Here is a 14067-nt window from a genome sequence, read left to right as displayed (position 1 = left end):
GCAGACATGGACAACAAACCAAAAATAAACTAAAACTATAATTGAACTTGATTAAAAATGAACCAGACACAATTTTTAATAATAAAGTGTGTATTAGATCATGAGAGCTCCATCGCTCAGGGCTAAATTACTGAATTAACTGATTGGTAGTACTTGTTAGCTTAAAATAGATTTTCGCCAACAATAAACAGAAACACAGATTTGTAGGTCAAATTTTCATTATGTTTCAAAAACTTTCTGCCTATTTTTATTTTTCCAAAACTTATCCAGGCCTGAAGATTTCTATTTTAAAATTCCAAGACTTTTTCAGGTTTTTCATGACCATATGAACCCTGGTTGTTATTCCAACAGTATTTATGAACATTTCAATAGGCTGGATTTGGGTCATCCATATTTCAACATATTAGAAAGCTATGAGCATTACTAATTTAATATGTATAACAGCAATAACTGCATTTGTACATTGAACATCATTAATTAATTAATTAATTAATTGAACAAATAAAAAAAAAAACAGCATTTAAACATCTTGTGATATGGTCATTCAGGCTTTCACGTCTCCGTGTTTATTTTAAGAATCAACATGAAATGACAATTGACATTAAGTTAATCTTGTTTCAAATAGAAATTAAATGAAAATCCCTTTATTTCATGTATGTATACAAGTTCACAATTCTTCCACCCTCCCACACCTCCCGCTCCCCTCTCTAGCCCACCTCCCCAAATTTTAAAAACTCCTAACAAATAAAAGGGACAGAAAACAATTCACAAAAAACTGGTGGCAGTCTTCACACAGAGGAACATTACCTCACAGACTGTTTAAAATGAATACATATTATAATGGTAACAAATGACTACTGTGAATTACAGACATCACTAAGAAAATGTACAAATTCAGGCTCGGCTGTCAGCAGGCGCTCGTTTTCCTGCTCTCATAACCCATCGTCTCGTCATCTTCCAAAACGGCCTGTAAATCTTCTCAAGGCGAGGAACCAATCTTATCCTTTGGATAGATCAGAGGCTGCACAGTCTAGAGCTGGACCAGGTCAGGAGAACTGGATCTGCTGAACACCGGGGAGCTAAAACAAGTTCATAAAGAGAAAGATTTTGGTTAAAGTTGCTCTGCTGATTAAAGTTAAAGTTAGAAATTTAAGCATTTCAATGTTCACAACTGACCAAACCAAGAGTTATCAAATTTGATTAACTGTTTAACTGCTTTTGCTTGACAGTAGGGGTAATAATATATCACCAACATTTTTAAATATTGTGGATGATATTATACCCTGAAACATTGTGCCATATCACCCACCTCTAAATCACATCAGGGTACTACTTTTTTGCTGTTTTTAGCAAAAGAGAAATTCACACCGGTTTCATTTCTCATTATAAATCTACTAGAGACAGATTATATATGTCCAGTTTCATTTATTTTACTTTAATCCTGGATATATGGAGATATTTGGAGTGCATTATTATTAGTATCAAGACATTCTGGATCATTGACTTCAGAAGCACCTTTTGGCCACATCTGTGTGTGTGCAGTGATTTGTTGAAAGAAAGAAAAATAAAAAACAGCCAATAAGAAAGAGACAAGCCACCACAGAATGTGGACACGACCATGTTTGAGGGAGTCTTTTCCATGTCCAGGTCCACAAACGTTCCCGATTTACAATAATATTTAACACGTTTGATTTAATCTGAACACCAGGACATGAAGAACAGACTTAAAGCTTCAAATCCTAACCACCTTACACTGAACAATCGAGATGACCCCACAGCAACTCGACTTTAGCAAGATTCTCACGTTTTTATCCCATTTTAACAGCAAATAACCAGGCTATGAAGTTCAAATCAAGAGTTAAACCCACATAAATCAGCCAGTCAATTCTCTTACATATTAAACTGTTGGATGTCATCCAATAAAACTGATCCAGCTTGAAGGGGTTTCATGTGCAAATTACTAAATTGTTAATTCCAATGTCAGTGAGTAAACGCCGATTCCTGATCCTTTGGTACAGTTAACATTTAAAAGTTAATTGCCTGTGATTCACGTATTTTAGGAATATTTTCAAACATTTTTAAACATACATACCTGTTGATACGAGGTGGTGTACACCATGACATTCTGCTGCTGGCCATCAGGTGAGATCAGGCCCCCAGACAACTGATTTGCTGCAAGACAGACATTTGAACAGTCAGACCATTACACTAAAAAAAGTGTTAATATTATGCTAAGAATGTGATTCCAAAGTATACTTAACTATTCCCTACTAGTTTATGTAGTATTTACAATTTGTATTCACTCACAAAAACTGTCATCGGCAAGTTCCTCTCCCAGGCCTTCTGAAACTCCCACGGCAACACCCTTCTCACCTTTCATCGCCTACAAAAAACACACAACATTTAACATTTAAATACTCCATTCCACTGTACACACAAGACATGCATTATGTGTGTACAAGACGTCCAAAATCCATACCTCTCTGAACTTCTGCAGGTAGAGCTTCAGGGGCTCAACATACATGTCAAAACCGAGAGTGGACATGGCAAACAGAATGTCTTCCCCGTTGATGGTTTTCCGTTTCTCCTGATGACATCGCTCACTGGCTTCTGATGTGATGAAGCTAATGAACTCACTCACGCATTCCTGTACACATTCTTTGGCATCTTTTGCAATCTATAAGGACAACAGAAAAAAATATTTCTTAAATTATGCCAATCTGCTAATCTGTGAAGCTGCATTTGTATCTTTGAGTAAGTGAGTAATGGAGATAAAACAAACCTTTCCTGTCTGTGGGATGGCGTTCTTCATGATACGTGCTACATTAGCAATGGGGAGATATATGTCCTGCTCTCTGAGATTATCTTTGCAACCATTGCCGTCTTCATGGTCGTGAAGGCTTTCATCACCATCATCTAGAAAGAGACAAAACAAAAAATGTTTGTTTTTCTCCCACACATATTTGGTCTGGAATGTATCCCAGTAGGCTAAAACTACAGCTTGTTATTTGTGGGCTTACTGTCGCCACCAGTCACCATACCAGTACATAAACACCATCTGTTCTTTCTGTGTTTCTGAATGCTGGTTCCGGAGGCACCCAACTCAAATCTGCAGAGAAGTGTGTCTCGTGGACTTTGGCAGAGAAACACTCAGCTAAAGTTAGTATGTAAGCTAACTCACCACTAATGTTAGCTAACTAACCTTAGTTTTATCCCTGTTAGCGTTATAGCATGTTTGCTATCTTGCCACTAAAGTTAATATGCTAGCTAACTAGCCGCTAATCTTAGCTAGCCTTCTGTTAATCTTAGTTGTTTTCCTGGATAACATGTTAAGATAGGCAACTGTTAATTAAATGCACCATCTGAAAATTTTATACCTACAGCAAAGACAATTTCAGACCTTAATTACTCAGAATTTAATTTAAGACTTTTTAAGGGCCCACAGGAACCCTGCCTCAAACAATGGAAAATACTAAGGATGCACTGACACAACTGTATGGTTTTATTGCTTATTACTGTTTAACTTTAATTACACCACCCCCCCCCCCCCTTCCCCATTTTAACACAATAATCTGCATCCCTGAAATTAATAAGATTTACTATTATGATTAAAGGTTTTTGTTTACCATCTTGAGCTTGAAGCACATAGTGGCCTCCGGTCATATATTCTCCAGTTATCCCCAACTGAGAGGTATCGGTGGTGGTACTGTCTCCGTCCATCTAAAAATAAAAACATACTCAGAGGTCAGTGGAACTTTTGTTACAAGAGGCACAAATGGAAAAATAAGAAAAAAAGTACAGCTATTTTTTCCTGAAATTCAAACTGTGAGGGGCAGAAATTAAAAAAACAAAATAATGGAAAAAATAAATGATAACTTTTATTTGTTAAAAAAAAGCTTTCTACTTAATTAAATATTTTCACATCTAACTCAGAAAACTGAACTGAAAAATCAATATTTATTTTCACTCAGAAATGTGAGTCATTTATACCCTATATAGAGTGAATACATTTTTTGGGAGGAATATAATTTTTGAAAGCTTGAAAGGATTTCCTGTAAATACATATATGTTAAATATAAATTTCTAGACTGAACCATTTGAATCAGATGTTTTATACAAAACATAACAGTGATCAAATGCAGTGAACAAAAAAAACATTGTTTAGTAAGTTTACAATAGCAATGGATTAAGAATATAAACTTATTTAACCTACAAATTCTTGCACATATAGGTTAGCTAGTTATATATACAGCTCTGGACATACAAATAAAAGATCACTTGAAAATGATGAGTTTCCTTGAGTTTACTAAATTGAAAACCTCTGAAATATAATCAAGAGGAAGATGGATGATCACAAGCCGTCAAACCAAACTGAACTGCTTGAATTTTTGCACCAGGAGTAAAGGCATAAAGTTATCCAAAAGCAGTGTGCAAGACTGGTGGTGGAGAACATTGAAACATAAAAACTGTGATTAAAAACAGGGTTATTACACCAAATATTGATTTCTGAACTCCTAAAACTTGTTTTCTTTGTATTATTTAAGGTCTGGAAGATCGGCATCTTTTTTTGGTTTCCGCCATTTCTTATTTTCTGCAAATAAATGATCTAAATGACAATATTTGTATTCGGAATTTGAGAGAAATGTTTCCGTAGTTTATAGAATAAAACAACAATGTTCAATTTACTCAAACATAAACCTATAAATAGCAAAACCAGATAAACGTATTCAGAAACTGTGGTCTCTTGTTTTTTTCCAGAGCTGTATTTATTTATGACTCACTTGTACGCCTCACAGATATGCCTGTTAATATTAGATTTAAAATACTTAAAAAACAAATAAACACGTAAACATAACATTGTTTTCACAGACAAAATCACAAAATACTTGCAGCTAGATTTAGAGTAAACAGTAAATCCTAACCTAACTAGCTAAATTACGTTACTGTTTACATCAAACAGCCAGCTATTTCATCACCGCACAGGTAACGTTAGCTAGTTAGCTTAGCTTAGCCTAGCTAGCTTACGTTAGGTTAGATATCAATCACAAACAATGGGACACGTTTATCAACCAAATTAATAAACAGCAAACTAGCTTAGTTAAATAGATTAATTAACTAGTTAGCTAACTAAGTCTGCATACAATTTTCCAACACAGATATAACGTTAGTTAATCTTTTTGGTCTGAGCCGCTGTGTTCCCGCCGTGTTGAGCTGGGTCAGGCTAAATTAGCACAATAGCTAACGTTTTCGCTAATTCAAACCAGGCTAAGACAGATACACAGATACACACAAATACATAGATAGTAAGCGAGTGAACAGCTAGCTTAGCTTAGCTAACGTTAGCCAACCTACCTACACAACAACAGCTTATTAGCTAGCTACGTTAACGTTACATACCGGAGCGTTACAGCAGCGCGCTCACACACCAAGCTAACACCGGGTTTTATGCTCCGTCCTCCCCACTGCAGGAGAGACATTCTGGCTGAGAGAGGGTTTACATCAGCTAGCGTTATTATCTATGTTAGCCATGTTAGTTAGCTTAGCCACCCGCTGCTAAGCTAAAGCTAAGCCCAACGTCCAACAAAGAAACTCCTCCGCTCGGGGATTCAGCGCGGGCCTTTTCCCGCAGCACAATCCCAACTTCTCCGCAATTAGCCATCTTTCCTCCACACTTCCTGCTTTCAATCGCTCATTCCGAGAGACAGCAAGTGTAAAATCAGTCGGAGACGGACATTTTCATTCGAGCTAACGAGAAATCGGTTAGCAATCATTGGCCGGAGCCAGACACAAACCTGCAATGAAGCCCTGGTTGGTTACCTTCTCCAAACGGCCGTGTGGTTGGACAGAAAATGGCTGCGAAAGAACCAGTCCCAGCGCGAAGCTGCAGGTCCGCACTGCACCGCCTCCTTCACCCACTAGGTGGGAAAACTCGGGGCATCATGTATTCAAAGCTTACAATACAGCTGACCAACAAATAAACCCTATAGCAGGGGTGTCCAAACTTTTTTTGTTGGGGGCCAGAAGGAGAAATATATTTGAAGTCACGGGCCACAGACTCTGTAATAAAACAAATAATGAAATAAACCACTTTAAATAATACTTTATTCCTGATTATTTCATTTACACACCATTTTACTTGACTTACTATATTTATCTTTCACAGTGTTGTGTAAAGTAAGATTTTTCAAATTGATGTTTAATTTCATGATGTCTCTTAATATTAAACTTTTTACTTACGGCAACTTTTAGATTGTTTGGCCCGTTTTTCTGGGCTAGAAATGCGCACCCTCTACGCTTTTAGACTCTTTGGCCCGTTTCTGACACCTAGCGTTCAAACTTTGAATCTCACATTATAAAAACCTGCTTAACAGCGGGCCAACTTGCATTCTATTTCTAAAATACCTCGCGGGCCGCTCCAAAAAAGGAAACGGGCCGCAAATGGCCTGCGGGCCGTAGTTTGGACACTCCTGCCCTATAGCTGCAATATCAGACACAAAAATAGGACAACAGATAATACAAAAAATACAGGTGCATCTCAAAAATTGTATTATTAGAATTTTATTGAAAAGTTACTTTATTCAGTTCAAAATGTGAAACTCATATATATTATACACATGTATTACACACAGTGTTCTATTTTAAGCGTTTATTTCTTTAATTGTTGATGATTATGGCTTTCAGCCCATGAAAACCCAAAAATCAGTGTCTCAGAAAATTAGAATATTATATAAGATCAATCAGTACGTTTGGCAGTGTGGGCAGTGTGCCAAGTCCTGCTGGAAAATGAAATCCTCATCTCCATAAAATTTGTTGTTAGCAGAGGGAAGCATGAAGTGCTGTAAGATTTTCAGGGAAATTCTTTAGACCTGATAGCAGATGACATGTCTCTCCTTTAAACCATCACTGATCATCAGTAAATTTTACATTTCATTTGTAAATCAAGGGAGCAGAGTCTGGAGGAAGAGAGGAGAGACTCACAGTCCAAACTGCTTGAGGTCTAGTGTGAAGTTTCCACCAATCAGTGATGGTTTGGAGAGACATGTCCATCATCTGCTGGTGTTGATCCACTGTGTTTTATTACCAAGTCTAAAGTCAGTGCAGTTTTGTTTTCCCGCAAAATCTTACAGCACTTCAAGCTTCCCTCTGCTGCCGACAACCTTTATGGAGATGAGGATTTTATTTTTCAGCAGGGCTTGGCACACTGCCCACACTGCCAAAAGTACCAATTGGTCTTATATAATATTCTAATGTTCTCAGACACTGATTTTTGGGTTTTATAATCATTAACAATAAAATAAATAATCACATATAATAAATCACTCTGTGTGTAATACAGAATTACTGAAATAAAGTAACTTTTCAATGATATTCTATTTTTTTTAGATGCACCTGTATTTTTATCACAGTTATTCTGGGCTAGGTTTTAAATAAGTTAATACCTAAGTTCTTCATCTTTATTTGTGCATAGCCTTCTCTTTCATGATGTTCGTTTTGTATTAGTTTTATTTTACATGAATTGTACACATGAAGAGCATGCTTAACAGATGCTTGAAGTAGCCTCTTTCTATTGGCATTCGGCAGGATGTCAAATAAGAGAAGAGATGGATTTGGATTGGCTGCTGAAGTGTTTGAAAATTGCCCTAGGTGTGTATGAACTGACTGTTATTGATACAAATTATGACTTTAATAATTTGAATCATTAACCAATGCTGCCCTCTACTGATCACACCTCACATTAATTACAAATTACATTACAAATTTTTTAATTTCTTTTTAAATTTGGCTGATTTATTGGAAGAATGAGATGAGAGTTATTGATTTTAGAGGCTAAAATTGGTTTTGTTCACTTTTTTACACTGTTTTGTCTGTCTATCTTATGTGAGCAGTTGTATTACGCTGTTTTAAGAGTTTCAGTTGAACTTCATGGTACAGTAATGGCATGGTTATCAATTGTATTCCCTTTTTATTAGCATTTCGCCAATTGGCTGTCAGTACTTCAATTCCTATCTTGTCTACAAAGAGCTAGTATGGCTACAGATTTTTATTAACAAAAACAGCAACACACCTGATTTCACTTGTTTAATCAGTTGTTCAGTCTTCAGACAATTAAATAACTAGCTCTGATCATAACGAGGAGCAAAACATATTATTGTGTTTAAATAAAATGATTATTAGAGGTAATTGTTATAAGTAAGATTCTGCAAGGCCAAAATAGAGCCAGAGAAATGTGCACCTGCAATAAAATATGAATAAAACGCACAAAAAGACAGAGAGATAGAAGAGTCTTTTTAAATATTGCTCGTGCCTGGAGAAATACACCCTGGACGAGCGACTGCTGAACATGCAGCAGATCCTCTGTTCTGCTCCAGTTGGTTGCTATGACTATGACCCAGTGGTCATCAGAAGCAGAGCAGTGGGCCAACAGCAACAAGGTCATCAATTCTTTACTTCTTACATTGTGCTTCTCTCTGTTCAGCTCTTCCTGAACTTGCTGTTTCTCTTTTTGTTCTCAGATCCTCTCTCTGCCTGGCACAGTCCTCTGTTCATCCACTTTTAATGAGCTGCATGAGCCCTGCGCAGACAGTGAGTAAAAACATATTTAGATAATTATCATATAAATTGATTTTATGGTAATGGAATAAGCTGTTCTGAGCGGCTGAGATGAGGGAGAATAGGAGTGTTCTCATCTCCTTCCTCATGTTTTTGTCTAGTCCCACCGTGTCTAATATTTACAGTGTGAGAGTCCTAGACTCTGTCTCTCTCTCAAAAGAGCTGAACAGGCTGAATTCACTCAAATTTAAATGAGATAGGACTTCGGTTCACACATAAGTACCTCAGTTTTTATGAGAATGTGCTCTAAAAATTATGGATTCTTTGTAACCAGTATTTCATCTTTTTGCATGAACATTTTTTACACATCCATAATCTGGCCCCTTTATTAGGAACCCCTACCTTTTACTTCCATGTCCTCGTCACTTTATTAGAAACATCTACTCTAAACATCCATTCTCTGTCCATTTTAATAGAAACACCTACTGTGTACTTCCACTCTCTGGCCACTTTATTAGAAATGCCAACTTGATACTACTACACACTGGACACATACCTTATATTTCCATTCACTTGTCATTTTATTATAAACCCCTATCTTGTACTTCCCATCCCTTTAATCTTATATCAAATCTTATATTAATCTTTTATTAAATCCAATGAATACTTTATTGGAAACACTTTGGAAACTTTGTACTACCACACACTGGGCACTTTATCAGAAACAGCTACCTTATACTTTCACTTCCTGGCCGCTTTATCAGAAACACCTACCTTATAGGTCCTCTCACTGGCCTCTTTATCAGAAACACCTATCTTATAGGTCCACTCACTGGCCTCTTTATCAGAAACACAAATTTTGTACTCCCACACACTGGCCACTTTATTGGAAACACTTACTTTTTTATTTTTATTGACTGGACACTTTATTAAAAACAACTGCTTTTTGCTTCCATTTCCTGGTCACTTTATTAGAAACACCTATCTTGGACTTCCCTTCACTGGCCACTTTATTAGAAACACCAGCTTTTTGCTCCCATTCCCTGGCCTCTTTATCAGAAACACCTACATTATACTTCCACTCACTGGCCACTTTATTAGAAACATCTATCTTATGCGTAAACGCCCTGGCCACTTTATTAGAAACACCTACCCTATACTTCCACTCTCTGGCCACTTTATTAGAAACACCTACCCACCTACCCTAAACTTCCACTCTCTGACCACTTTATCAGAAATACCTGTCTTTTGTTTTCAATTCCTGGCCATTTTATCAGAAAGACCTACCCTATAGGTCCAGTCACTTATTTTTTATTTTCATTGACTGGACACTTTGTTAAAAACAACTGCTTTTTGCTTCCATTTACTGGCCACTTTATTAGAAACACCTATCTTGGACTTCCCTTCACTGGACACTTTATCAGAAACACCAAATTAAGACGTCCACTTACTGGCCACTTTATCAGAAACATGGACCTTCCACTTCCACTCATTGTCCACTTTATTAGCAACACCTACCTTTTGCTTCTAAATAGGACTGGAGAAAATCACACCATAATGCTGTTTTTTTTTTTTCAATTAATTTGCTATTTTATATTCTTTTTCTAAAATGTTACCTATATAATTTAGTTGGATAAACCACATTTAATGCATAGCTCTGGCTAGCTCTGTCACAATGTCTCGAGGTCTTGGAGACTGTTTGTACTTTTTCAGGGATCAGGAAGGTCAGAGTGTGTTTTTTTCACAGCGAGTGCTTTGGGAGGAAAATGACCCTGAGAATCAGTGAGGCTTTTACTGCTGTTTTGCTGTTCTGGGGCTGAAAGTGTATGAACTGCCAGATGAAAATCTTAAGTGCTCTCTTCTGCATGGTGTAAAGTCATATAGTTATAGACCAGAAGACCTTTTCCAACCATTCAATTTTTCTCTTTCACTTTCTCAGAGACTTTAAGACATTTAAAGATTCTTTGACACTGGGATGGGTTATTGTGTTTGAGAAGAACCCTGAACTGAATAATATGATTAAAAGAACTTGTTCGGACGTTTATTGTCAAGTCGCAGACAGGCTGGAGCTCTTCACGTCATTCTGTCCTATGGTTTTTGATCATATCGATTTACATATAATTTGCATAAAGATGTAATTGCTTGGATGAAGTGTGTGTTAGATTAGGGGAGGAGATGCCCAAGGGTACTTTCACCCCTGTCTGGCATTTTATTCTCTCTCTCTCTCTCTCTCTCTCTCTCTCTCTCTCTCTCTCTCTCTCTCCCTAACTATCTATCTATCTCTCTTCTTCTTTGTCTCTCACTCACTTTTTGAAATTTTGAGGATCATTCATCAGGACTCAAAGTTCTCACATAGTTTCAAGTGTTATTTTACTCATGCTGTGGTAAATCACCAAACAATGTCATCTGGTTGCATTATCTTCAACTAAATGGCCACTTTATTAGAAATTCATACCTTATACTTCTAATCACTACTAAAACTCTTGATCTCGGCTCAAAAAATGTCATGATCAAAACAAAGCTTAGTAAAATACAAGAGTTGGACAATGAAACTGATTTGGGCAGTCGTGGTTTTATGTTTTTTGGATACAATCCGGGTTAGCGTCCACAGTTAATCCTGTTGAATGTGGTTGGTTCTTCTTGATACTCTGGATACCGTGGCTCTTGATTCCTCACAAAGACTTGCTGTCTTGGTCACAGATGTGCCAGCAAGACGTGCACCAACAATTTGTGCTCTTTTGAACTCTGGTATGTCACCCATAATGTTGTGTGCATTGCAGTATTTTGAGCAGAACTGTGCTCTTACCCTGCTAATTGAACCTTCACACTCTGCTCTTACTGGTGCAATGTGCAATTAATGAAGATTGGCCATCAGGCTGCTCCAATTTAGCCATGAAACCTTCCACACTAAAATGACAGGTGTTTCAGGATCATTGTTCAACCCCTGTATGTCAATTAAAAAAAAAAAATAGCATAAATACTACAAAACTTATATTATTTAATTTTTTGGGAAAGAACAAAAGCAGAATTTGCATTTTGCATCTTCATGTTTGTACATCTGGTCTGAGGTTTTCTCTCTGAGGTATTCAGGGATATGTGTATTCATGCACAAAGCTAGTGACTGACAGAGAAAAGAGAATCACTGGAGTCCCTCTGTTTGAGACAGATGCTCCGACAGAGAGAAAATCAATGAGGTTAACATCCTCCTGCCCATTACCATCACCTACAGCAGCGCTGCTTTGACTCTCGCTAGAAGGCCGAATGTGTGCAGGGGTCGTTATGCAGACCACTCTAGTAATAGCATGAACAGCAGGGGAGAAGCTGCAGGGGTTCATGCTGGCCTTGAACTAACCAGTAATGGCTCAGCATGAAAACTCAGACTGGGCAGACGAGGACAGGCACACTGCTGAGCTATTGAAAAGATTCCCTTCATTTTGGTGTTATAATATTAACAAAGTCCATAATAGTTACAGGAGATATAGCCTGAATACATTTAAAAAGCACCATTTATACCCACTCAGAATTCTGATCTGGCGATATATATACATGTTAGGCCAGCCACCATCTCCTTTAAACTGCTGCTGATGCAGCATTGCAGAATAGAATCACAGTGCACTCGGAGAAAAGCTGAGCGATTCGGGTCCGATACATCAGCTCACAGACGCCTTGCGCTGAGTGACATCATCCACATAAGAGTAATTAGGGGAAAGGGCACCATCTACTGTACCCACCCAGAGAGAGCAAGGCCAATTGTGCTCTCTCAGGGCTCTGGCAGCTGATGGCAAGCTGCATGACCAGGATTCAAACAGTAATCTTCACATCATAGTGGCAGTGCTTTAGAGCGCTGGAACACTTGGCGCCGCCACAATATATAGTTTTAATAAATATTAGATATCTAGAATTCCCTTTAAAGCAAGAGTATTTTTATTCAAATGTTAAAATATACACTACAATGGCAAAAAGTGTTAGGATATCCACTCATTCATTGTTTTATTGTTCCCACTTTTTGCTCAGATCGGATTTGGTTCACACTCACAAAACATTGATACCTGTATAAACGTCTCCTTCTTCACCAATAACAAAAACCCTCATATTTGAGAGACGAGAGACTCGTAGCTTTATAAAGGGAAATGGATGAGTTAGCAGCTCATATGTGGAGCATGTTTTGCTGGAGTGGAGGGTAAACAGCTGGTCTGAAGTTCATGCTCAGGTCGAGGAGGTGAAAAGACCAGGTGGTTTGCTTTTGCTGTTTTTTTGCAGCCATAGCATGAACTGCACAGCTGCACCAAGAGATGTGTTGTGGGAGACGAGAGAGAAGCACATAGCACTAATGCTAATGCAAATGAGCAAAAGCATAAAAATGACACATGAATTACGCATGATTTGACCATTCGCACTCCTGTCGCATGTCCATGGAATGGATACATATGTATATATATTTTAGGACCACATATGAAAGTGACTCAAATTTGATTTGAAAAATTGGATTTTGCACGTTCACACAGCCATAAAAAAAACAAATCTGAGCCTTTAGATGTAGAAGTGTGAACTGAATTAAACTCTTACTCAGAGCTCGTTATCCACTTCTAATCTGTCTTATATAATGGCGTCTAATTGTTGTAGTTTGCAAATGAGTCTGTAGATTAAAACTGTAGGGACTGAAAAAGCCTCCAGGTAAAATTAGTCATTTAAGCGTGTTCAGTAATGGCTCATACCCAACATGCACCATAACAGTAATAAAGACTATTTCCCTCATGTGCTCATTAAAACACTGCTTCTCCTGCACAGTCTGCCCCCAAACTGCATGGACACACACACACAGACACACAGACACACACACACACACACACACACATATATTCACTCACTGCAAATAATACAGGATATTACTGCATCTAGAACGGGCTGCTCTCAGCATTATGAATTCATTTCAGTTTGTTGATAGTAAGCTCCACACTATTACCCATGTTTCCTCACTGCGGTTCTCTTTCAGAGAGAATTCTTCACTTCTTTACTCTTTTTCTGTCACTCTTCCAAGCAAACGAATCCACCACACACACACACACACACACACACACACACACACACTCACATACACATACGATTAGACCTTGTAATTCCAGCACAATTCCCGGAGCGCCTGCTCTTGGCAGGGAGCACCTCAAGAACTGCACTTATCAGCAGGTCAAGCATGCATAATCACCCATGAATTCCACGTCCTTCTGCATCACCAGCACTCGCACCCATGGGCCATGAATACGTAATTCAATTAGCTGCGGCAGATTATATTGGGGGGGGGGTTGTTGAGATGCAATTTGTATTTAAATGTGATGGCTCATTTTAATGCCTCGTTTCACATAAGAAAATAAGCAAAAACATTCATACATTTAGAAACTCAAGGCTGCATGTCACCGTGGGCCGCAGTTTTAGTTGTTCCTGCTGTAGTTTTGTTTATTCCCAATATTCCACAGTCATGTGTAGCTAATATTAAGGGCATAAAGCTGATCTGGGAAGTTT

General features: G+C 37.8%; 1 protein-coding gene across 1 annotated transcript; it reads right to left on the bottom strand.

Annotated features, from left to right (window-relative positions):
• Positions 1-535: 535 nt before the first annotated feature.
• Positions 536-5943, bottom strand: nfyba (nuclear transcription factor Y, beta a). The gene is made up of 7 exons (XM_007233592.4): positions 5793-5943; positions 3627-3720; positions 2783-2916; positions 2480-2677; positions 2308-2383; positions 2093-2172; positions 536-1079 (listed from the first exon to the last, which is right to left on the bottom strand). The coding sequence occupies exons 2-7, from the start codon at positions 3718-3720 to the stop codon at positions 1047-1049; spliced, it is 615 nt and encodes a 204-aa protein (XP_007233654.2). The 5' UTR covers positions 5793-5943; the 3' UTR covers positions 536-1046.
• Positions 5944-14067: the final 8124 nt, after the last annotated feature.

Source organism: Astyanax mexicanus, chromosome 2 (assembly GCF_023375975.1).
Source record: "Astyanax mexicanus isolate ESR-SI-001 chromosome 2, AstMex3_surface, whole genome shotgun sequence".
Taxonomy (NCBI): Eukaryota; Metazoa; Chordata; class Actinopteri; order Characiformes; family Acestrorhamphidae; genus Astyanax; species Astyanax mexicanus.
Note: the sequence above shows the minus strand (reverse complement) of the source record. Positions and strands in the feature narration are given on the sequence as shown.

What these genes read in the sequence shown, in the direction of transcription:
- nfyba (XM_007233592.4), bottom strand. Translation starts at nt 3,720, where the DNA reads ATGGACGGAGACAGTACCACCACCGATACCTCTCAGTTGGGGATAACT. An exon ending in TGTGCTTCAAGCTCAAGATG is followed by an intron (nt 2,917 to 3,626) that starts GTAAACAAAAAC and finishes GTCTCTTTCTAG; the next exon opens with ATGATGGTGATGAAAGCCTT. An exon ending in ACACCACCTCGTATCAACAG is followed by an intron (nt 1,080 to 2,092) that starts GTATGTATGTTT and finishes AACTTGTTTTAG; the next exon opens with CTCCCCGGTGTTCAGCAGAT.